Source organism: Thermobia domestica, chromosome 6 (assembly GCF_964235325.1).
Source record: "Thermobia domestica chromosome 6, izTheDome1.hap1.1, whole genome shotgun sequence".
NCBI lineage: Eukaryota > Metazoa > Arthropoda > Insecta > Zygentoma > Lepismatidae > Thermobia > Thermobia domestica.
The window spans coordinates 242,014,160-242,040,426 of NC_137459.1; the positions used below are offsets into that span (position 1 = coordinate 242,014,160).

General features: G+C 34.9%; 1 protein-coding gene across 1 annotated transcript in view; it reads left to right on the forward strand.

Moving 5' to 3' along the window:
- LOC145688445 (von Willebrand factor D and EGF domain-containing protein-like) overlaps positions 1–26,267 on the forward strand; it is a 613,451-nt gene that overhangs the window by 262,574 nt on the left and 324,610 nt on the right. The window contains exon 3 of the mRNA XM_081762680.1: positions 8,375–8,595. Coding sequence (XP_081618806.1) covers positions 8,375–8,595 — 221 coding nt within the window. The remainder of the gene's footprint in view (positions 1–8,374; positions 8,596–26,267) is intronic.

Below are 26,267 nucleotides of genomic sequence, written 5' to 3' on the forward strand. Positions count from 1 at the left end.
CAAGTGTGCGTAAACATAATCATGAAGGTTTGAACCAAGGAGTTCATATATTGAACATGTTTCTTCCTTTACATTTCGCTCTAAATAACCTTACATGCTAAATTTACAATTATAAACCAATATTTGCGTTGCTTACCTGGTTTTGCCAAAAAAATTGTTGATTCCGTATCCCAAGGATCGATCTTATTTTAACACTGAGATGTTCATACTTCTACACATCTAAAGTGCCCCAAAAAGCTCGAAATAGATCTCACACACCACTTTGTGTGCTAACTAACTAACTTTATGGCCTATGGAACCCGGAGGTTCAATGCCGCGTTCACAAAAGCTCTCCACTGACTTCTATCCTTAGCCAATTGGATCCAGTTTCTACTTTGTATTCCTATCTCTGCGAGATCTATCTTAATATTGTCCTCCCATCTACGCCTAGGTCTTCCTAATGGTCGTTTTCCGATTGGTCTTCCAGTCAAGACTTTGAAAGCGTTTCTACTTTTTTCCATTCTAGCTACATGACCTGCCCACCTAAGCCTCCTAGACTTGACGACCCTAACAATGTTGGGTAAACCGTATAAATTATGTAGTTCCTCGTTATGAAGTTTCCGCCATTCCTCATTCCCGTTCCTCTTGGGTCCGAATATTCGTCTCAGAATCTTGTTCTCAAATACTTTCAGTCTATGTTCTTCCTTCAGAGTAAGCGACCATGTTTCGCAACCATACAGAACAACAGGCATGATTATCGTTTTGTGTATTTTAAACTTCAAATTTCTCGACAGAATTCGCGACGACAAGAGATTTTGAACCGAATAGCAACACGAATTCCCTGCTTTTAGTCGACATTTAATTTCTTCGTGAATATGATTTTCGTCTGTTAATATTGATCCTAGATATTTGAAAGTATCCACTTTATCAAAAGTATTGTTTAATATTTTAACGCATCCACAATTTGCCGTATTACGGTCCCGACGCACTTCCATTTATTTAGTTTTCTCTGCATTTACTTCTAAACCCATGTCCCTGCAAGCGTTTAATAAGATCTCTGCATTTCTTTCTATTGTTCTCCTATCATCGCCTATTAAATTTACATCATCAGCATATGCCATAACCTGGTGAATACCGTTCAACTCTAGGCCCTGGTTGCTATCTTTGATTTTCCTTATAGCATATTCCAGAACATAGTTAAATAATAATGGTGACAACGCATCTGCCTTGTTTCAGACCATTTTCGACGTGAAAGCTCGTGGACAAAAATTTTCCTACCCGGACTTTACTTTGGGATTCATTTAAACGTATCTTAATTAATCTAATTAGCTTTCTCGGTATTCCAAGTTCTGTAAGAATGATGTATAATGTTTCTCTCCTAACCAAGTCGTACGCCTTTCTAAAATCAATAAATAGTTGATGTACCGGGGTATTGTATTCCCACTTTTTTTTCGAGTATTTGGCGAGTGGTAAATATTTGGTCGATAGTTGAAAGATTTCGTCTAAATCCGCACCGATAATCTCCAATAATTTCATCTGCGTATGGGGTCAATCTTGCTAATAGAATATTTGAAAGGATTTTATAGTATGTTGACAGAAGAGAAATGCCTCGATAATTATTACAGTCAGATTTGTCGCCTTTCTTATGAATTGGAACAATGATTGATTCTTTCCGCTCTTGTGGTAATTCTTCCTTGTTCCAGATAAGGAGAATGAGTTTGTGTATCTTGTTACACAATTTTTCGCCTCCAGCTAAAATTAACTCAGCCGGAATTTCATCTACACTCGGAGATTTGTGTTTCTTTAATTTCTTTATAGCGGTTTCTACTTCTATTCGGTTGGGTTCTGGAATATACGGTTCTGCGGTGTGTATTTCGTTTTCTTCACGCACATTAGTTTTCGCCTGCGTGTTCAGCAAATCTTCAAAGAAATCTTTCCATCAATTTAAGATGCTATCCGTATCAGTGAGAACTGTACCGTCAGCTTTCTTTAATATATAAGCACGAGGTTGATAGCCTTTCTTAAATTCGCTGATCCCCTTGTACATGTCCTGAATGTTTTTATTTTTACTATTATCTTCAAGTTCCTTAATTTTAGCTTTCAAAATATCGCGTTTCTTTGTTCTAAATGTTTTGGAAGTTTCCCGCCTGATATCTGCGAAATTTTGTGTAATTATTTCATTCGGATTTTGTAGCCAGCGTAATTTTGCCTGTTTTCTCTTCTCTGCTAGTTTAATGTATTCCCGGTCGAACCATGGTTTGTTCCTACATATTTCCGCATGTCCCAATTTTTCTTTTGCTGAAATTTTAATGCTGTCTCTAATTTCAATCCAAGTATCCTGAACACTAGTGCATTCCGAATCTTCTAAAACCGAGAATCTATTCGAAACTTCAATATGGTATTCCTCCCTTACCTGGCTCTCTTCTAATTTCTTTAAATTAAATCTCTTCGTTTTCGGACATTGAATATTACCTTTAGTCAACGATAATCTCTCTCTATTATCGCTGCTACCAGGTAGTGATCAGTGTCACAATCAGCCCCTCTAAACGACCGGACATCAATTATGCTATATTGCCTTCTTCTATCTACTAAAACGTGATCAATTTGATTATGTGTTTTTCCGTCTGGTGATGTCCAAGTGTACTTATGAACGTCGCGATGTGGGAATTTTGTTCTCTTAACGATTAGGTTTTTGGATGTTGCAAAGTTCACGAGTCTAACACCGTTGTCATTACTTTCCTTATGCAGACTTTCATTCCCTATCATCGGTTTGAAAATATCCTCTCGTCTTGCCTTAGCATTGAAATCCCTAATAGAATTTTCATATGGTATGGCGGGAGTTGGTCAAATATCCGTTCCAGTTCTTCGTAAAAACTGTCTTTTATATCGTCATCCTTATCTTCAGTTGGAGCATGTACATTTAAAACAATAATATCACACCACCATCCCTTAAGAGTAATAAATAAAGTCTGTCAGTAGCAAATTCAACCCGTTTAATTGCTGGTAATATTCGTTCGTGAACGAAAAACCCTGTTCCTAACTGGTGATTTTTATTTCCTTCCCCGTAAAAGAACGTAAAATCTCCGGAATTCACAGATCCATTTCCTTCCCACCTAACTTCCTGAACTCCTACTAAGTCCATGCTGTATTTCTCTAACTCACTCATTACGGATTTTAACGCGCCTAGCCGTTAATTTAATTTAAGACTTCTAATATTCCATGTTCCAAATCTCATATCCATTTTCTTTTGCTGAGTTATCAGTCCTTGTCCGAACCTTTTGTGAATATTTTTGAACAAGTGCCTTTTTTTACAGGATGAGGTTAGCCTTACCCAAAACTTCAAGCTGGAGGACCACTCCTAGTCGTCTGTCCGCGACTGCTTATTCAGTATATTCGCAGCTAACCTCTATATCTATAGGCCTTTTTCTCGATCCGCAACCTGAGGACGCGCCATGCCGTGGTGACAGGAACCCACTTTGTGTGCTACCTAAGTTAAATCTTTACCGAGCCTATATTAATTATGTATTCTTGAATTATGTGTTTTTGTTTGCAAGCCCTGGTTTTCCAACTGCTTAATTCTTTTAGTATTAAGTTAATGCAATTCCGGTTATATCAACATAGCCCGAAAGACTTGCATAAGTAATCAAGTTTTCTATTTGAGGCTAACTCCTCTTATGACCTGGAAGCTACGATTCAATATTGTATTTCACTGTATCCCAAAACTAGTTCGTCCAAAGAGAGCACACCTTTAAGCATTTCTGTTTGCAATGAATCACTCAGCATAATTTAAAATTTTGAGTGAAACTTTTGATTGCACTGTCCCATTTTTTTTTTATCTAGATTGCATTATTACCAAACTATTTCATTACTGCATTTTAGTAAATTATTATTTGATAAATGTAACTTCAGGATTATATTTCTCGTCTATTGCATATTCCTTATATAATTTTGCATTTTTTAGACCAGACACAAAAGTCGCGCTTTATGACTCTGAAGGCCACAGGTTCCCCATCCCTGATATAGAGCTTACGTTACACCAATAGATTAAAATCTTGAAGGAAGGAGTTTGTACCAATACAAAAACTTGAGGCTCGTTACTGACAAAGTTATGCATGATTACACAGGAATAGCAATTGGATTTACACAACTTTACATGAATGCAATCAGTCACCTTAAAAGTGATTGCACTTGAGCACACTTTATCGTTATGCAAGAAGGTATTAAAATTTGCCTAACATAAAGAATGAATGCCGATGATAAATCGTTTAATATACGTTATAGATGTTCCTAAAATACAAGCATAGTGACTTTAATAGGTTTCTGAGGCATGGAAATTTTTCCAATAAAGTGGGTGACCAAATTTTTAATAAAATATGTTGTGAAGAAGGAGCGTATGACACGACTAAATTTCATAAAATAACAGGATACAATTTGTTTAATATCATTTTGTGCATAATGTGAAGAAATAATTCCAGTCCGAGACTTACAAATGTGATTTCCAAAGCCATATTTTAAGAATTTGAACATCTAGCCTATTTTGCGGAAGGCTTTTTCGTGTCTAACAAATATATAACAGATATTTAGGGTTATACAAATTTCGTAGTAAATTTTCTTTCCCTGTTAATTCGGAAACTTTATAAAATATATTTATTTTGGGACATGTTTTAATATCTTAAAGTGTCTTGTCTAAATCATACAAAATGTACTTATTAGAGAGTAATGTTTGAAGATATGAATGTTTGAAGACAGATATTCAATTGTTTATGATTTTTTTCTTGGAACTTCCGTTACGCAAAACGTCACTTTCCAGCATTTGTTTAATCAATCTTCCTTAAATTTCCTCACAAATGGTGTAATTAGGTGTGGTTATTATCAAAACAGCTTTAACCAAGATATTATCTAAACGAGTTATTTGCACTTTTCTCAGATTAGTGTCAGTCAAACTGAATATAAATTTAGACACTTTTCCTTTGGCCTGCCCTTCAGGTCTTCTTTGAAAATGTAGTCCTGCAAGTTAAGTGGTTATAGAATACAATTCTAAATTAAAACTTAGTACTTAAGTTTGACAGCAATGAAGCGCTAATCTCATCAAATACAAGAGAGTATGCTGAAAAGTAACACCTGAGGCTAGGTCAATATATTGAATCAAATACTTGTACGCTCGTGCATCTAATCAAATGGAGTAGATTAGTTTTACAGAAGAAAATTTACAACTTCCTTCGTAAATTTAGTCATTTGTGTTCAGTACAATATCAGGAGTGGTATAAAATGAAGGGAAGGGCAGACGATTGTTTATTAAAGTTAAATTCAGAGTAACAGTTAGATTACTTAAGAACATTTCCGTTATTTTATTGTTTATAATTAGAGCTTGATTAACTTGAACAAAGGGCCTATCCAGTTTTTCCATAAGCACCAGACTGTGTAACGTGATCAGGTTAAAAGTCACGTTAAGTGCTAAATCGATTCTGGAGATTCTGACTCAAGATGTGAGATATTTCAAACAGCTAACCTCCGCGTGGGGCGCCCTGGGTAATTCGAAGAAGATACATATACTTTATCATTGTTATTGATTTTACTCGAACAACTTGACTTTTGACAATGTTGTATTCATATTTACCACGTGCTATACATCATTTCTAAACTCTTCACTGTGTCTTTGCAATGAGTTTTCTATTAGCATCTCCTTATTACAGTTTTTATGATATGTGGACGTCTTAATTTTTTCACAGATTTTCCATTGACTTGATTTTTCCATGTTTCGTGATTTTTTGACTATGTTCAACGCATTTTAGGACAATTTCTTCCTTGAATGTTGAATCTGCTTAGTATGTTCTATATTTAGTCTAATTTTGGTCTATCTTCCTCTTTAGGTTTTTGAGCTAAGTGGAGGAAGTACTTGTTTTCCATTGATTTTACATTGACAGTAATATTAATGTTGTGTGTTTTTCTTTTTGACTATGTTCCATCCATTTTAGGACAATTTGTTTTTGGAATATAGAATCTACGAAGCCTCATCTTCATTTAAGATGAATTGTATCAGTCTCCCTGATTTGGATTTTGAGATAAGTGGTGAATTATTTATTTTTCATAGATTTTTCCATTGACATTAATGTTAATGTTTCGTGTTTTTTCACTATGTTCCATCCATTTTAGGACAATTTGTTTTTGGAATATAGAATCTACGAAGCCTCATCTTCATTTAAGATGAATTGTATCAGTCTCCCTGATTTGGATTTTGAGATACGTGGTGAATTATTTATTTTTCATAGATTTTTCCATTGACATTAATGTTAATGTTTCGTGTTTTTTCACTATGTTCCATCCTTCTTAGAACAATTTGTTTTTGGAATATAAATCTATGAAGCCTCATCTTCATTTAAGATGAATTGTATCAGTCTCCCTGTTTTGGATTTTGAGATAAGTGGGTGAATTATTTATTTTTCATTGATTTTTCCATTGACATTAATGTTAATGTTTCGTGTTTTTTCACTATGTTCCATTCATTTTAGAACAATTTGTTTCTGGAATATAAATCTATGAAGCCTCATCTTCATTTAATGGGGCCGCGGTGGCTCACTGGTAGAGCGTTCACTTCTGGTGCTTGGGATCCCGGGTTCGATCCCAGAACCCGCCAAGTGAACTTTATGAAGGACAAACACCGTGTGCGTGGGTTTTCTCGGGGTTCTCCCGTTTCCTCCCACTTTCTTCATTCCACCATTTCACTTATTATCACCGTCTCCTTTAGCTTAACCGGCATAAGCGTGGGACGTTAAACTTAAAGATTTCATTTCATTTTTTTTCATCTTCATTTAAGATGAATTGTATCAGTCTCCCTGTTTTGGATTTTGAGATAAGTGGGTGAATTATTTATTTTTCATTGATTTTTCCATTGACATTAATGTTAATGTTTCGTGTTTTTTTCACTATGTTCCATCCATTTTAGAACAATTTGTTTTTGGAATATAAACCTATGAAGCCTCATCTTCATTTAAGATGAATTGTATCAGTCTCCCTGTTTTGGATTTTGAGATAAGTGGGTGAATTATTTATTTTTCATTGATTTTCCATTGACATTAATGTTATTGTTCCGTGCTGTTTTTCAGTATGTTCCATCCATTTTACGACAATTTGTTTTCTGAATATAGAATTTGCATGGTCTCTTCTACATTTAAGCTGAACTTCAGGCATTTTCCCCAAAGTCTCTTTACATCATTGAAACCGGATAAGCCCTTTGCTATTGGAAATATAGAGTAGGGTTTAAAGGTTCATAACTGTTTTGGTAATATGTATGAATGTTATGAAACTCTTCTACGTTTGTGTATGTGCCGGTTAAATAACTATCATTGATCACATTTCATATAAACACTGAAGGTTGTCGAAGTTTGTAGAAATTATTTTCATTCTCCTCGTTAATGGAATAAAGTCGTTGCTATTTCATTGGTTATTATCTATGGAATCGCTGATAAACCGTTACAAAATACCTGAGTTGTCACTGAATAGCTAAAACTGTTGTTAAGACTATTCTGATTCAATTCTCATTGTTATATTTTCTGGTTATTAAGTATCGTCGGTTCGTTTCGAGGAAGCTAGGACCGCAAGAGTAAGCTTATTCCAATGGAGCAGAAGTCTTTAAAATGCTTTGTCGGGTGTACCGGCAACCATTGAAAGCTGTACTAAAATCCATGGTTGTGCAGCAGAGAATTCAATAGGAATATTTTTAATGTTATTGTATCAATTTGATCCAGGTTTCACGTTCATCACGAGCCATACATGCGATCATTCGTTTTACAAAGTACGCAGTGCATTTCTTCGCAAAAAACAATATATCGTTACGAAATGTTATAGTTTCAAATTCTTTGTAACCTTGTCCCTGTTCATTCGAAATACATTATTTCATGATCGTAGTATTCGATACTAAGATGCGTTGCATGTGCATTGCTCCGTCTATTTTACTTCCGTTATTACTGTTGAAGAGACTTCCAAAGTGTGAATGAAAAATAAATTATTTGTTTTAGTTTAACGTCCAACGGTTATGCTCTCTGTGCTAAAGAAGGCGAATGATTAACGAAGCAAATGATTCTGACTACTTCTTTTCTGATCTCCCACCGTGAATTAAAACTGCAACCACGTGAACAAAAGGCGCACGTGCTAGCTACCCTATTTTTAAATAAATATTTATTATAGCATTATATACGTTATAAATTATATATGTAATCAATTAAGTATTATAGTTATGATGATTTATATGACACTCAAATGATTCAGCCAAGTAGAAGATAATCATATTATTATTATTATTATTATTATTATTATTATTATTATTATTATTATTATTATTATTATTATTATTATTATTATTATTATTATTATTATTATATTCTTTGTGTCTCCACAGGTACACAGCGACGGACCCGTGTCTGAAAGAAAACCATGTAGTGTTGTTGGATCAGACTCGAAGAAGCTTCAATCAACCATTGGAATCTGGAGTAGCTCCTTTGTGTGATCATAGATTACATCCAGGATGGTACAGATTCCAAAGTCCTGCGGGAACTACAATTCCAATCGGGTGTCCGCCACCTGATCATTGTGGGACAAGAAACCCAATATGGTTGAGAGGTAAATATATTCATTTGTAAATAATAGTGTAATGTATGTTAAAAGTTTCTTGAGTACAATAGCGACAAAGTATTCAAATGCGTCGGTTTTTGTTTTATTATGATTTCGTGTTAAATTATGGTTTATTTTTAAAAATATGTAGGCCTGCATATGTATGTATGTATGTATGTATGTATGCCATTTTTTTGTTTACAACATAATTTGCCAAATTTTAGAGCGATAGAAATTATTATGTTTATTTCAGGCTGGACTCTCATGAAAAATCATTTAAAGCAACAAGTACCTTTAGCACTTTGTTTCCAATACTTGAAGTAGCTACTAGATCCTTTAAAGTTGTATTTAAGTTTATTTAACTATTTATTTATTGCAATTATTGCTTTGAAGAATACGAGAAATTGTTGGGTAACCACACCAAACAGCCTCAAATTAAAAACCAGGTCACCACATTTCTTAATCTATTTTATCCCTACATTAAATTAACTCATAGAAAACGAAATTGCAATTTGCCTGTTTTGAGATCTTTATTAAAGTCCAAAGCTCTTCCGTACATTTAAATATTGAAGAATGTTTCTTTTTTTTTTTTTTTTTTTTTAAGAAATTGGGTCTTTAGGGTTTTAATTCATAGACTGAACATCAAACTATATTTGAGGCATTGAAATGAATCGTATGCTGCAAATTTTGTTTCAAAGTAAACGTTTACTAGTTAAGGAATAGTGTAGGGCACTTAAAAGCACCAACATAATTATTAATATTCATAAAATCAAATGTGGTATTTGGTAAATTTTGAATTGTGATAGAGAAAATAGTTTAATGTTTCAAATAAATATATTTTCTGATTTGAAGTGCGTACTAGCATATGACTGAACTGGAGTATGTTGTGGGGACGCGGTGGCTCAGTGGTAGAGCGTTGATTGGGGTCCCTGATTCGATCCCAGTTCGTACCGTATTGACTTTGTGGTGGACAAACACCGTGCTCGGGGGTTTTCCCGGAGTTCTCCCAGTTTCTTCATTCCACCATTTCACTTATCTCTCATCATCACCGTCTCCTTTAGCCTAACCGGCATAACCATGGGACGTAAAACTTAAAGATTTTTGGAGTATGTTGTACTAGTAAATAGCATTTGATTAGGAATAGGAGTAGAATTCCTATGTTCAGTGTTAAAGTCTTATAGCCTATTACATGTTTGCCCTCATTAAGTGACTATTCAAATAACAATGTGTATTCAGGGTAGCGTACTATTCTTCTGATCATTTGTAGCAAGATTTAAGATAATTTGAAACAGTAATCTTCTAACCATTCAACTGAAACTTCTTTATTTCTTTACATCTTAGCCTCAGTCCACTTTCTGCACGAACCGCTCGCAATCTTGTTACGCTTGTACCTTTGTTAAGCACATAAAAGCAAGAGCGTTTTAGTGGAATCGTTAAGTTATTGTATGTAACTCTAGTATCATGCGAGTAGGTTAAAAGTGCTTGTTGCATCAGCTTCCATGTTATAAGAATAATTTTGTTACTTTTACATTTTTCGTTTACACAGGATGCAATATGCTTTTGGTTTCACAGAAACATTGTTATGTAGATATGCAATTACGAGCTCCAACGTTAATGTTTCCATTTTCTTGGTACATGATACACTTACTTTCCTTTGTTACTTTAGTGAAAGTAACTCAAATCTTTTGTTGTTGCTTGTTACATAATTAAAATTCTTGAATTCATGGTTTACTGCCGCTGACAAAAACTGTGATTCTTAAATTTTGTAAGTTAGTGCCTTCATTTGCATTTTTTTTATTGTTTGAATCATTATACAGGATATTCCGATATTTACCCAACAAATTTTATAAATAGAATCTTTATTTAAAATGTAGAAAAGCATTCTGTATATTCGACTAATACGTGTTTTGCTACAGATTTGTAGACACGAAAATGTTGTGTCAAAGTGAATAATTACATCAATATCTCCTTCAAAATTACGACTAATTACTTTCTTTGCTAGAGTAGATTAATTTGAAATATTCTTCTCCGTCCCAGATAAGCGAATTAGCTGTAGTATATAGATTTGCTTTTGTTAGTAGTTATGACTTTACTTCTGTACTGTAGCCTCATGCACGCATAGTTTGAAATGCTTCCATCGACGGCTAATTCCTATTTGTATACACTTTCGAATACAAACACCATACTTTCCTAGCTAATTTATTTTTCATCCTCCCATATTTTAACTTGTATCCAACCTTTTATTTGCTATATAATATGGAATGCATGTGACACATTTTGTTAAAATGAAACAATTACTCACTTGTAATATACTTCCGTAATGTACGTCTTGAAATATTTCAAGAGCTCCTACTATCTTTGTCAGTCACACTTAGAAAAGATTAAAACTGGTTATCTATAAATTCAAATCTTTACATTCAGATCTGTCCTCTTCTAACGATAAACTCAATTTTGAGCCACTTTTCTAAAACTTGCCGACTAGGTATATTTCTACTTACAAACATCAGTAATAAAATCAGGAGAAAAACATTTTAATCCAAAAACAGAAAAATAGGTCTATAATAGGGTATTATAGAATTATAATTGTTCACAGGGCACGTCACATATTATAAAAGAACCATACTTGAGATTTCGTAGAATGAATGTTGCTAAGTCTTAAGTGGCCCAAGCTTATAGAATACATGTTCTTGTACGTCGCTCCTGAGCATAAATGAAGAATAGTGATTTTAGGTAGATGTGGGATCAACTAAAATGAGACTCAAAGTGGACCGTTAATCCGGAAATCATCAAGAACTTTTTCAGAAATTACTTGTATCTCTCTCTCTCTCTCTTTTCTTTAAGTGTTAAGAATACATGTGTTTAAACTGTTACTTTCATTTCATATGTAATACCATCTGGTAGTTAAATATTCCATATTTAACTTTCTAGTAATTTCATAAAGGTTATGGTAATTTTTTGAAATTCTAAACTATACTATACATAAGTATTGAAAGTCTTATGAAACGACTATGTCCGTTGTCCGTTCATACGTCGAAGGTACTAGAACAAAAACTAAAAGATAGTGAAGAATGTTTTATTATATATTATACTAGCTGAAATATCCGTTCTTTGTATGGGGTAACCAGGTGTATTTCAATCCCCTTTCCCCTCAGGATACGCATTTCAATGAAAGTGTAATGATAATAATCCATGAAATACTCTACTTTTGGTATAAATTTTGACACACCCTACTCCAATAAAACACAAAAACTTTAATAAAAGTGGCATTATAAAAAACCCAATTTCACACAGATACTATATTCCAAAAGTAATTACAAACGGATCACCGTCTTCCCCATCTCGAAAACTATGTAAACCTGGGAACGTCTTACCCCATAGTAGCTTTTCTCACATTGCAAATCATACGTGTAGCAAGTTTGATTGAAATAACACCATACATTTCAGAGTTATTGTGGAACATACACACATACCTAGATCTTTATATATATATATATATATATATATATATATATATATATATATATATATATATATATATATATATATATATATATATATATATATATGTATGTATGTATGTATGTGTGTATAAAAATAAAGAACTCAGTAGAATAGAAAAAGGAGGGTAACGCCTTAGGCGTAGCCCCTGCCACAGAAAAAGAAACTGAATAGATTAAATAACGACAAACTTATTATTATTATTATTATTTAGATTCAGCATCTCACGAGCAAATTTCATCTCCCTTTTATCCTTCTGTTGAAACAGAAAGTGATAAATCTATCTCTTTTGATTATAACGTTGGACTATTGTAATCGTAGTTTCACAATGAAAAAGGAAATTCATAAACCACATTGGAAAACTACTTCATAATAACATTTCGTATGGGGTTTACAAAAAGACTTTAATAAAAACACTGCTTCTAACAAGCTGAGGTTTCTTCTGGTGTGACGTAGGCGCGTATATTGTAAATGTAATATGTATTTCAAGCCTCCATGCTGACATGAATATTGTAAATTCTTCAGTAACATAATATATGAGTTATATCTACCCCAAGAGTCATTAAATATTAGGAAATGGACATATTTTCTTTAGTCGCTGGAGTGCCACGATAAAATTTAACAATATATATCTGTACAAAGTACGAATTATGGATAAATCTTCTCTGAACTGGACCAGCATTCGCTTTATTTATTATTTTCTATATTTATTAGTTATGTCTGTAATTATAATTCTTATTAAATATTTAAATATTAAATTACGATATATTTTTAATGTATTTTAATACATTTCGCTTGTTTTGGAAAGGAAAATTTAAAGTAAACAGTATGTTCAGGATTACCCCGACCACTGTAGCAATCCCGAACATAAGCACATTTTTAAAAACATCTCACTGATTTGTTGAAAATGTTAATTTTGACTTTCCTGCACTTTAGTAAACAGGAAAAACTCCAAGCTTTCTATACACAAAAAAGTCATAATTTTATCTTCAAAAACGAAAGAGTCATTTATAATCAAAGCTTAAGTGTTCGTGAATGCCCCGGTCTCTCCTATATATATATATATATATATATATATATATATATATATATATATATATATATATATATATATATATATATATATATATGTGTGTGTGTGTGTGTGTGTGTGTGGTAGCAGAATGCCCGTTCTTCGCACGGGGACAGTATGTGTCATTTTGTGGCATCGGAGGTGTCACTGTTCGTCTAAGCGACTCGGAAAACTATGGATTCGATACTAATATCGGTCATTTTCGATCCTTATATATATTTCCCCCTTCCTCTCCCCTAAGTTGCACGGTGAAAGTGAAATGATAAAATCCATTCCAGGCTCTAACCTCATGTGTGTTGGAAATTTGATCGAGATCGGTAGGGTGGTTAAAAAGTTGTTAACCCTTTGGGGATCCTATGGTACAATTTGTACCATATGCACTTTTCATGGTACATTGCGTTATTTCTCTTCTATTTGAGCTTTTTCGTCCGGTTTTTTTTTTGTTTTCCAAGTCCAGAGGCCTTGTAGAAGACATTACGTATGATTCCAGACCGTCCTGCGTCCAGACATAGGAGGTGATGACGTCATAAGTCAAAAATTTATTTTCCCATTTTCTAAGCCTATGTTCAATATTTTTTGGCGGGCTTATTTTTCTACGTAGAAGAATGAAATTTTGCACAAACATTTAGTCCACCGAGTAGTATATACCAGATTTTTTGTTCCGATGTCAGTGCCAAAACAGGGGGGGAACCAGAGGGGAAAAGGGTAAAAATAGGGATTTTTTAACCCCCAAAATCCCGTTTCTCGTCATTTTCCCGCCTCACATACAAGATAGGACCACGTGAGTCATACCGTCTGAAAGGCCATTCTATTCTAAAGAGAATGACGGTCGAATTATTATTCTAGGGTAATTAGTAACGTCTCAGGGATTTTTTGAAAAATTTACTTCTATATAAGGAAATATAGGGCATTGTCGGTATATATATTTTTTGGCGGGCTTATTTTTGAACGTAGAAGACTGAAATTTTGCACAAACATTCAGTCCACAGAGTACTATTTACCAGATTTTTTGTTCCGATGTCAGTGCTAAAACAGGGGGGAACCAGAGGGGCAAAGTGGTAAAAATAGGGATTTTTTACCCCAAAAATCCCGTTTTTCGTCATTTTCCCGCCAAAAAAACATGATAGGACCACGTGAGTCATACCGTCTGAAAGGCCATTCCATTCTGAAGAGAACGACGGTCGAATTATTATTCTAGGGTAATTAGGGCCGTCTCAGTGAATTTTTATCCAAATATACTTCTGTATAGGGTAAAAGTAGGGCAAAGTAGGGAAATTTTCTCTGGCAGGCCTATTTTTTCACGTAGAAGATTGAAATTTTGCACAAACATTCAGTCCACCGAGTAATATTTACCAGAAGTTTTTTTCCGATTTCTGCGTAAAAACAGGGGGGTCCAGAGGGGCAAAAGTTGAAAAAAGGGAAATTTTGCACCCAAAAATCCCTTTTGTCAGGAATTTCCCGCCTTAGATACATGATGGAGACATATGAATGGTACCGCCTGAAAGACAGTTCTATTCTGAAGAGAATGATTGGCGGATTATAGTCCTAGGGTAATTAGGGATGTCTCAGGAATTTTTTTCCCTGAGATCATAGTGTTTTATGGTACTTTGGGGCACTGTGGGAATTTTTGATAAAAATTCTCCCGCCCTTACTATTCAAGATAGAAACTTGAAATTTGGCCCACACATTCAGTATACTAAGTACTATTTCTCAGATTTTTTTTAGATGGCTACGATCACACAGGGAGGGTCCAGGGGGGCCAAAGTTCGAGAAAAAAATTTTCCCTCCGAAATTTTTACTTTGACATTTTCTTTCCAGCTTCTGGTATATGGTATGAGCACGCAAGTGATATCATTTGAAAGCCAGCTCTATTCTGAAGAGAATGAGGTATGAACGATGATCCTAGGATAAATAGTGACGATACAGTAGCTGCTTGACTGAAAGTCTAAAAAATAGCCCAAAAAGCCAGGATCCCCAAAGGGTTAAGTCACAAACATAGTCACTTTCATTCCTTCCTTAGTCGTGCCCCTACTCTGAATAGCCTTACAGAAGACACCCATATTGATCAAGGTTCCCGAGGTAACTGGAGATATCGCAACATATTTTCATACATTTATACAGTCACGAAAGAAAGTATTCTTCAGTTGACAAAATTTCTTTTCCTAATAACTCAACAAAAAATAACCTATTAGAGTACCGACTTTGGTGACTGTGTTCTAAGGATAGCAACAAAAAGATTGAAATTAATTAATTTGTTCCCGAGTTATTGACAAAAGAAAATTTGCCAACTGTTCAATACTTTCTTTCCCATGTGTACAGTATATGCACGTCGAATAGAGAACTACACGTAAATATTAGAAAGCATATTAAAAATTGTCACTAATCTAACATGGGTCCAACGAGCATATCTATTAATCAATGTCCTTGCTTACACATGGACCTCTTGAACAAGTCGTAAAATTGTTACAAAATTTGGATGTGATAAATCGTTAACATGAAACTACTGTTGAATTATCTTCTAGGGCAGTGCACAACGTGGTCAGCAGTCTACACAAAAAGAGCATTCCCTAAGACTTCCATTAGTAATTATTTTAGCTCTGATTTCTGAGAGAGTGCAAAATCTCTCCGACTTCATTTCTAGCTACACGAGCTATAGAGGAAAACGGAACGTAGTAAATTCGAATTTGATACTTTCCAGTTTATTCCCTAAATATAATAGGGTCTTAAAGGTTTATTTAGTTCAAAACTGAGTACAGAGTATATCGAAATACACATACTGAACACATCATTTCCTTGTAGCTTTTATCACTACTATTTTATCATCTCATACTTTTATGTTTACATTTGATTTCGAAGACCTTGGTCGAACTACTAATGAGAGTACATATAGTTTTAACCATATGTTAAGTTGTAGATGTACTTTTCATTTATTCTTGTTTCTGAAAACTTACGTTACACTCCGAACAAACGAACTACTCACAATTTAAACTACTGTCTGATATAAGGTTCCTTGGTAAATAGTTTTCCAACAGCGTTTCATAATCTGTGATCCAGAAACTAATAGAGAGTACACATTATGTACTGAATAAAGCAGTCACCATTTCACGAACACTTATTTTCACTCTATGTATTCCATTTATTCACTGTCTTTATACTCTATCATTAACCATGTCGGTCCCGTCTTCCTCCGCAAGGGACATAAAATATTACGAAATTATTATTTCTTTACATCTTTAAAATCAGACTGGACACATTGAGAACTGTTTACAGGGGATGATCCATCTATGATTATCCCCTGTAAACAGTTTTCAATGTTGCCAATCTGATTTTAAAGTTGTAAAGAAATAATAATTTTGTCATATTTTATGTCCCCTGTGGGGGACGCTGGGACCGACATGTTTAAAAGAAATGATTTCGGAATTCGAATCCAAGATGCCTTGCATGAGTAAGAACACTATAAATAGAATTTGTAAAATTTCCTGAAAAAAGTAGCAATTGTTTCCAAGTACAGTAGACTCTATTATGGGTTTTTTCTATGAATTACTGTTTTCACGTATAATCAGACAATAGGCCACTAATACGAAGAAATATACACTAACATATAATGTGCACGATAGTAACGTATTTGTTTGACACCAAAAATCTTAATTTTGTAATTCCAAACTTAGTCGTTGGAGTTGAGAACTTCTTTACAATCCTCAATTTACGATACTAAATGAATGTCTGTATAGTACTTTGACAAACATTTCGACTGATTCTTTCACTTGTTATTAGAACTCCCTCATAGTCTTACTTTAATCGTTTCCTGTCGTTGAGCATCTCGACTCATTAGGAGTACTACTTCTCAAGGTATAAATGCGATCAACGAATCGGACTTCACTTTAATATGTTCCATTCCTCATGACCTGTTGTTACCCAAGAATGTAAAGTATAATTAGTCAATCAATTAATTAGTATTTTATATTTTAGCATAGTGAGTTTGAAGCTTGACAGCATGAAGAAAGACAGCAATAGACAGTTAAAAATCAGTTCTTTTCAAATTAAACCTTTACACTATGAGTAGAAAGGTTGATTGCAATAAGAGTCCGTGATAAATATATCAGCACCCGAGGGAAGACAAGCATTTCAAGGAATGCACTGTACTTGAACAAGAAATTGATTTTATATACATAAAAAAAATATCCGTGAATCCTGTTCAGAAATTCTTTTGCTGTTGGCCTCTCCCCTTCATTCCCATAGACACGTTTTTCTATGTGGAATGGAAGCGTGTTGACTCGTGCTACCTTTCTCCTGTGTGCAATTTCGTGACTCACAATTGTCAGAGTTCCGTCTCGCGAATGGTACAACGCATTTTTCTTACCTTAAAATACCAGATTTTTTCTTGCGTGTTAGCAAATACTTTTTAGTGACTTTACAGTTTTATTGTCTTCTTTTTAAAAGATAATGCTTTGCTAGCAGTGAGCACTACTGCTATGATTTCAAAATAGTCTTCTGGAATGAAGAATAGTTTGCTGTTTCAAATGTGTTTCTTTCGATCATTACTTAAGAGAGTGTGAATTTATATATATATATATATATATATATATATATATATATATATATATATATATATATAGTGGCGGATGAAGGGAGGGGCTAAACCATAGTTTGCAGCTTTATCCAGTGTAAAGCAGGATTGAAGCCCATTTTATCCAGTGTACAGAGGGGCACAGAAATTCTTGAGGTACGAAATCCGTGAGACAGGCAACCCAACTAACGCCTGCTCCAAGATTAATTACGCCTGGTAGTAACTAGCACAGCAGCGTGAAGTTGCCCCCAACTGTTAAAAGCACAAATCGTAAAGAGTGTTTTCGTGCAGAAGTGGAGCGAAACGCTGGCTCACGAAATGACAAAAGGGATTATTTGGATGCTTGTACTCACAGTACTTCTTGTTTGTATGATACACAGGTAAAACTATACACAGACACTTGAGAAAATATACGGATATCAGAAGCGCTAATGAGAAGATAACAGTTGGGGACTTGGTTAATCTTATAATTAACTCAAATAAGGATTATATAAACAAGTTTATTTAGTTCAAATAACCATACATATGAGTGTATCAAATAATATACGGATAGATTGTGCGGTATATATGGTAGGTTTTTTTTTTAACTAACTCAAAGCTTTGCGCTGAGTTTTGAAGCTATTAACAATAGTCCTACCTGCAAATCAATTAAAAGTATGGATGGATCATTTGCAAGGAAGAACCCAACCCCCAATGAAAATGTTGAGGATCTAACTGGGTCTGAGGTCTTAGGTTCCGGCGCTACTAATTCATACGTAATACTACTTCGAAAGAAGAAATAGTTGATTTCATTATTCGCTAAATGACTTTCGAAAATGATAAATATTGTTATGCAGTAATTTATTTGTAAATATTTAAAATGCAAAATTCGATAACACTCAAACGAGTTGGAGAACTTATCCGTATTAAAGTAGGCTTATTTCCCGTTAGCTTGCAAATACAACTGAGGGTTCATGATTTGTATAATATTTGTGATATTTTACACATTGACACACAAAGAAAAAAGGGGAGAATATAGTGTCAATAAACAACAACTTAAAATTGCACGAAATCAACGGATAATATCAAATATAGGAGCATTAATAGATTTAACTCTGTAACTCGTTTTCTCTATTCATTTTCCTTCCTTTATTTTCAGTATTACATCATCAATGAATTTCTCCACTAGAAATTATCTTTCATTTAGCAGCATCCAACTGGAGCTCAGCCTTGTAAATGAAACATCTTAAAAAAGATAAACGGCGAAGGCGAGGATCGGAACGGATTGCCGGATTACGAAATTACAATGCTAACCACTCACCTAAAGAGTTACTTCTTCAGACTCGCCTAAATAAAAAACATTTTCTGTTCACTCAAAACAGTAGCTTGTTAATAGATTGATTAGCAAAACACAGGAATATGCAATTGAGGACTCGGAGTGTATTATATCACTGTATTCACTAAATTATCAACATTACAGAGTTTTTAAAAAACAAAATACAAAACTCCTTTATTTTGAATCAAATATGGTGCGTGTATTATACTCGTAAACAAACTAAAGACAAATCAATTGCTGCGTAATAATCGTGGTTAAGTGGCCAAGGCGCTCGTCAAGTAATCTGAAGGTAGTCGAATCGAATCGAATCCACGAACAATCAGTACTTTATATATATATATATATATATATATATATATATATATATATATATATATATAATAGAATTTTTGGTGGCGATTGATCGGCGATGACACATGTTTTATTTTCTTCTGATATTTGAATACTCGGATGTTTCAATACTTGAACTATAAATCTTCGCGAATAATAATAATAATAATAATAATAATAATAATAATTATTATTATTATTATTATTATTATTATTATTATTATTATTATTATTATTATTATTATTATTATAACAATAATCCCATAGAAGATTAAAAGTTAGGAGCTTATTGTCGCTCAGGGCATAACATTACAACCAGAAATGTAATATTTGGCAAGAATATTTCGTTTTTTTAGGTGTTCCTCACGAGAAGAGGAATTTCTCATCTCGTTTATGAATCAAAACAAACAAAATTGAGACGAGACATAACATTTTACATTCAGGACGGGACAAGACTAACTTAGATTATCGTCTCGCTTTGGAGATGGAAATCAAGACGAGACGAAAAGTATCGTGAACATTACTCGTTTCATCTCGATTCTCGAAATAGTGTATGTCAATTCTTAAAGTAACCATTGCTTTGTAGACTGAATCTTATACGCTCTTTTGTTACTATGTATTTCGGAGCTCATTGAATTTACTATGGTCTGTGTAGGCATTTTTGTAGCAAAACTTTTATAATTACTTCTGCACATTCTAAAAGTTAGTTTACTATATGCTTTACTGTTCAGGAGCTCCTTCGTGGCTAAGCGTACGCGCCTTTGGCGCGGGAGACCCGGGTTCGATTTCCGGCGGGAGCTCATGTGGTTCGGATTCTACGTTAATCAGTAGGTCCACGCCTCATATAGCCTCACTGCTGAACGGGACGTAAAACTCAAAATCAATGAACCAATCAATGAATCAATGCTTTACTGTTCAGTGATATTATGTCATTTTTATTATACTTATCTTCCTCAAAACGTACAGTAGAATACTTTCTATATGAAACTTTAGTGGAACGCTTTGGTTTAAAATGTTGGTTGTTGCAGAGGTGTGTTCTGGAGGTCTAGACACCCTCCCGCAATCCGACTTATCTGTAAGTTTTGCCTAATTATAGTGCAACTTTTAAAATGTTAATACCGTTATTATTATTATTATTATTATTATTATTATTATTATTATTATTATTATTATTATTATTATTATTAATAATAATAATAATAATAATAATAATAATAATAATAATAATAATAATAATAATAATAATAATAATGAAAATTTAAAACCTTAATATTACCTCTTATTGCAATGTATATAAGCATACTGAAGTTAATAGGAAAAGAAAAAAGGATAAGAGATACTTTCGAGGGATTAGTAAATGAAATCTTTGAGTTTTACGTCCTTCAGTTACGCCAGTTAAGCTAAAGGAGACAGTCGAGGGATTAGTCTCCGAGAGGAAACGAGAAGGGAGAAGAAAGGTGTCAGCTCCTGGGCAATATTAATATCGAAACTTCGGATGCTTAAACAGAAACTAAGTAGTATTTGTCTTCACCACGATACATAGTAACACGCTTTCTTTGGATAAAAGACTAATATAAAAAGGAATAGTTCCTATTTACGAATTTTGGTAGAATGGATATATGGAACGTGTTGGAAATGGTGAACGAAAATATTATTATTTCTAGCAGTAGGAGTAATAGTGGAAGACGTTCGGAATAATTGCTCGGAAACAATATCGTTTCAGACTCATTTATGACTCATACTAGGCCCTAAGCATGACTCCTTGTAAGTAGACTAAGTGGATCGTATTCATGAATTGTTTGCTAAAGACGTTACGTTTTCACAGAGTAGGAATCAAGGTTGTAGATAGACATGTGACGTCATTTTGCTAGTATTTCCACTGTGAAGAAAGCCGTAACTTGTAAGAACGAAAGAAATTGAATATTTTTCATTTTATTACACATCAGAGGTATGAATATTGTAGTTGATAAAAACAACTTACGGCAGCGAGAATCGAACCCGGGCCCTTGAATTACGAAACGAGTGCTCACCACTACGCTAAGACTGCTCAGATAAGTAAGAGTAAAAAAAACACTCGTTTATGAAGCAAATTGCACACGTTTACGATAACGACGAAACACACTGATTTCTGTCATGATAAAATACTATAGTCGAGAGACTTCAAATTTAAATTTAAAAAAAGTAAACATATAGTGCCTCAGACTACTTTCTTTTCTGATTCACCGAAAGTATCTTCATAGCTTGTCCTTATTATACTTAGTAGTACTCGTTTTACAATTATTTCCAGAAACCTTGAACAACAGGGACACGAACACAGATTCATCGAGAACATACACAATTTCAAAGGATCTCCCACCGGGAATTGAAGACGGGACCTCGAACACTGAACTATCTGAGGCACTGATGACGTGAGTCATTAAAAACTTGACCCACCTCCTACCATGACGCAGCATGTAACTCCACCAACCGTGACCCACTCTGGTTCACAGCCCATCATGTCCCACTCTGAATCACACCCTCCATGACCCACTCGGACCCACCACCCACCGACCCGCTCCGACCCACCACCTACCAAAACACATAGTTATCAACTCTGACACATGATACACAGCCTCTTCTCTACTGACTAAAGAGTTTATACTTGTAATAAAACCAGGTTGTGAAATTCTGAACGGCCAAGTAGCTATAGTACCGTTAAGATGGCTCAGCTACTCTCAGTTGTCAAGTACACACAGCAACATATTGCAATACAGGCACATCCATGGACTCCAGGAGTGAGGGTATGGCCTCTCCCTAACAAGTAAATGAATAGTTTGTATTAAGCTTCCGGGCATAAACAAATATCTTCTGAATTTAATGCTGCAGTAGTTTATTTATTTGTTTATTTATTTATTTTTTACGTTTACATCTTCTGAATTTAATGCTGCAGTAGTTTCCTGATTATTTTTTACGTTTACAACTTATGTCGTAAAAATAGATTTCATGTCCAGGGAGTATTCTGCAAATCCCCAACATACCTAATACTATCCCAAATTTCCTTACACACACCCCTGGGTGTAAGAATGTTGTTTTCTTTGAGTTTGTGTAAAATTTTATATCATTATTCTGGGTGCACACCCTCTTATATTTCGAACACTCCACTAAGTAAAAGTTCCTGGCGTTCTTACTGATCAGTGATTATGTAATGTGTTACTACCCTAAATACCGAGATGATATTAAATAAATCAGCCTCAGTGCGAATCCTTTGCATAACTTTCTTCTATTATAGCTGTATAAAAATACAAAACCAGAGGACAAACTTCATGCCCTCTCCTGCGAAAACTCTCATGTATTTATTTATTTTTTAAAAAAAGTAAAGTCACAAAAACTGAATGTATACTAGTGTGTACTGAATAGGTGGTTACTTATGAAAATTTGTCATCTAACTCGAATAATCAAATGGAAGATATTTCATCTATCTCCCGTCAGTTGCTTAAGGTTTGTGTTTGTCCCACCATCATTTTATTTTGTCTGCAACGATTTCAAACTGTTATATCTTATATAAATAGCTCCCTACGATGTTCTCACTAGCGTACATTAGGTTTTCCTGACTTGAATTCTTTTTTTTTTGAAAAAACAGATATTAAGAAACCTTTGAACCAACGAATTCATATCAATGTGCATTTCTTGATGCCTTTCATATAAAAAACTTATGGAAACATAGAGTGTATTTCTCGTAAAATTCTAGCCCAATTTGATATATTACACGATCCCCTTCCTATTTTAAAAAAGGCGAGCGTGATACAAGATGGCCGACTTGAAGATGGTGGCCATGATAAGATTACCCTCAAATAGATGCACACTTCCTCCCGGTGTCGGTTGATGTGTTTTTGATTTCATCTCTTTGCCCGTTTTATAAATAAAGTGAAATTTTCAAACTTGAAACACATTGTTATGGCTTATTCTGATCAATGAGGTTTTGGCCACTGCGGCCGTCTTTATGGACGGAAGAACTTTAAATTTTGCTTACGCTCGTTTCTTATATTCCACACTTCTTTGCCAAGTTTGGTCAGGAAACTAGATTTCGACATCGATAAGTTTACTTGCAAGAGAAGAAAACTATGAAATACTGGTACAGAATCTTGAAAAATTGCGATGCACAAGGGTGAAACGTGAAATATGTATTTTAAAATTAATCCACTGTCTGCATTTAAATTTGAGTTATTTCTATGAAAAATTAGCTGCTTTAAGCAATGAATAGGGTGAGCGTCTTCACCAGAAAATTCTAAAGGTGGAAAAACGGTGAAAAGTGAAATGGAACCCGTCCACGATGAGAGATTACTGTTAGGACTCCAAAACTTAGAAACGGGAAAATGCTTCGAAACTGTCTTTGTCGTTAATCATTGTTCTTAATCAAGTTTATAAGTAAACATACAGGATGTTCCGCAGATAAACTGGAATATTTATGATATGACTATGCCCTTTTCAGATATCATATACTAATATACTATTGCTAGTTGTAGATTTACGTATATATAATTTTATATTGAAAAGCACCTTATATATGTTTAGTCTATTAACCTTCACGCACTACTTAAGCGCACATTTTGATTGCCACCCATTGTAAGTGCAAAATCTCTAATAAACTTTGGAAATGAAATTATTATTTTTATTATTATTTGACGTCTCAGGATTTGTTCTTAGGAGATGGATGATTAATGAAAAAGGATGATTATGAAATTAAATTTCCTGTGCCCTTCCACCGGGTATTGGGCTCAAGACTATGCACACTACAGGCGCAGGCGCTAATCACTAGAGCAGCAGGAAGAGCGCAATATATATTGATTCTACAGACCTAGTTGTAAACCTGGAGCCCCACAAAATGTTCTCAATCGGGCCCCGCACCACCTAAGGCCGGCCCTGAGTACAGGATAGTTTTATAAGTGTCAACTATGTTTCAAACAGGAACAACTTTCGTTTTATTCCCGGGTGGGGGGTGGAACCTCGGAGGGGGTGCGGCGCGCTGATTGCAATGACTCATTATGCAAAACTTTCACTAGGTAGCTAGCTAGACAAACCTTGCAGTGTCGATTGTCCGGGTATCGCCCAGTGGGGATCCAGAAAGGGGGCACGGGAGTCGCCCGCCCCTCCATGAGGAGTAAAATATTTAAATTAAATAGTCTCTAATAAAGCGCTTGTTGAAAGGCTGTGGGAAAAAAAGTTTTAAAATTTCTCTCATAAGGAATATTCTGAGTGCGTTCTCCACTCACTGGAGATAATGTTTGCGTTTCCAGTTTATGATAATCCTGGATCCTCTTGTGTTGAACAACATGGCTTTCCTCAATACCGCCTCCAGAAGGGCGAAGATAAATACGTATTATGGAGCACTACAGTACAGCCAACTGTTGCCAACTGCTAATAGTCATAGCGTACCTTCTGATATGTTTTCAGACATTCTTTGCACAAGGAACAGTTTTCCGTATTCTTTTTGTTTCGCCCTTGCGCCCTTTTTCTGTGCGCCCTGGAGCAGCTGCTCCACTTGCTCCATTGTAATCACGCCACTGGTCTGAGTACTTTGGCGAAACGTCTTGAAAAAGAAAAGTGCCAGAGCCAGGTCGGGACTTTAGGGTGACTGCGGCAGCCTTGCTACGTTATACTAAGCTAGGAACTCATGGATGCGCAGAGACGTGTGGCTGGGCACATTGTCGTGATACAGCAGCCAAGTAGTGGCTATGGCTTTTCGCATACCAGTAGTGACGAAATTGCAATTCCCGCAATTTCACAAGAACACCCACGAAGTAGGCAGCGGTGTGGATCTGCCCTTGAGATAGAAATTATTTGTGAATCTCACCCTTAGCATCGAAAATGACAATCAACATTGTCTTCAATTTGAATTTGCTCATCTTTCCCTTCTTCTGTTTTGGGGACACCGGGGTGTGTCATTGGGCACTCTGACGCTTCGTGTCTGAGTCGTATTGGAATGTCCATATTTTATCACTGGTAATATCGTTGTTCAAATAATCCGATTCAGTTTCCACATGTTCTTTCAGTTCACTTCAACATTCGATTGGTTTGTCAAGAATTTTGGAAAACACAACACTTGCGGTATCGACATTTGCGGTACTTCGAGTATCGACATTTGTGGTACTAGGACATTTGCGGTACTATTCAAAATAGCTTCTTATTCTCCAAGTTAAGAGAGGACATTTTCGGGTGTTCAGTTAGAGGATAAGCACACACTATCAACTACTATTCAAAGATCAAATTTTATAACATTGGTGTAGCTAGCAAGTTGTTCCAGGGGAGAATAACATGACTTTTTTAGGGGACTCGGGACTTTTTGAATACTAAAAGCAGACTAAAAATATTCTTTATCGCATAAGGCTGTCATATCTCAACTTTCTCACTTATGAGCATATCGATTTTCCTCAACTGCCGCAACATCTCGCAGATATCCGTTTGAAATACATACTCTCTCGTCTGACAGTCTCACACCCGTTTTTTCTTCATACTTTACAGGCTGATGCTGAAACTGCCCCCCCGTATGGGTACTTACACACACCATCAAATGTCCTTCTTACGTTGTATCTCAATACTGAGCATTCTACCGCCGACGAGCGCGATATCTTCCAAATTTATCATATACCAGATCATCTTCCTCATTTGTTTTCATCTTTGCACCATGTATAGTTTCACCACTAACACTGGGATTTCCCCATGTCACCATCAGTCTCGAGCCGCCCCGAGACAGAACTAATCTGAATTTTTCTTCTTAACACTGCGTCTGTGATTGTGGCGTGCATGCACTGCACTTCATCTTTCATCTGCATTATATTTATTCCTAAAAACACAACTCTATATTTATACACTCTTTTCTCTAGTCATACTAAAAAAAGTGTTTCTACTTGCACCATTTTTAT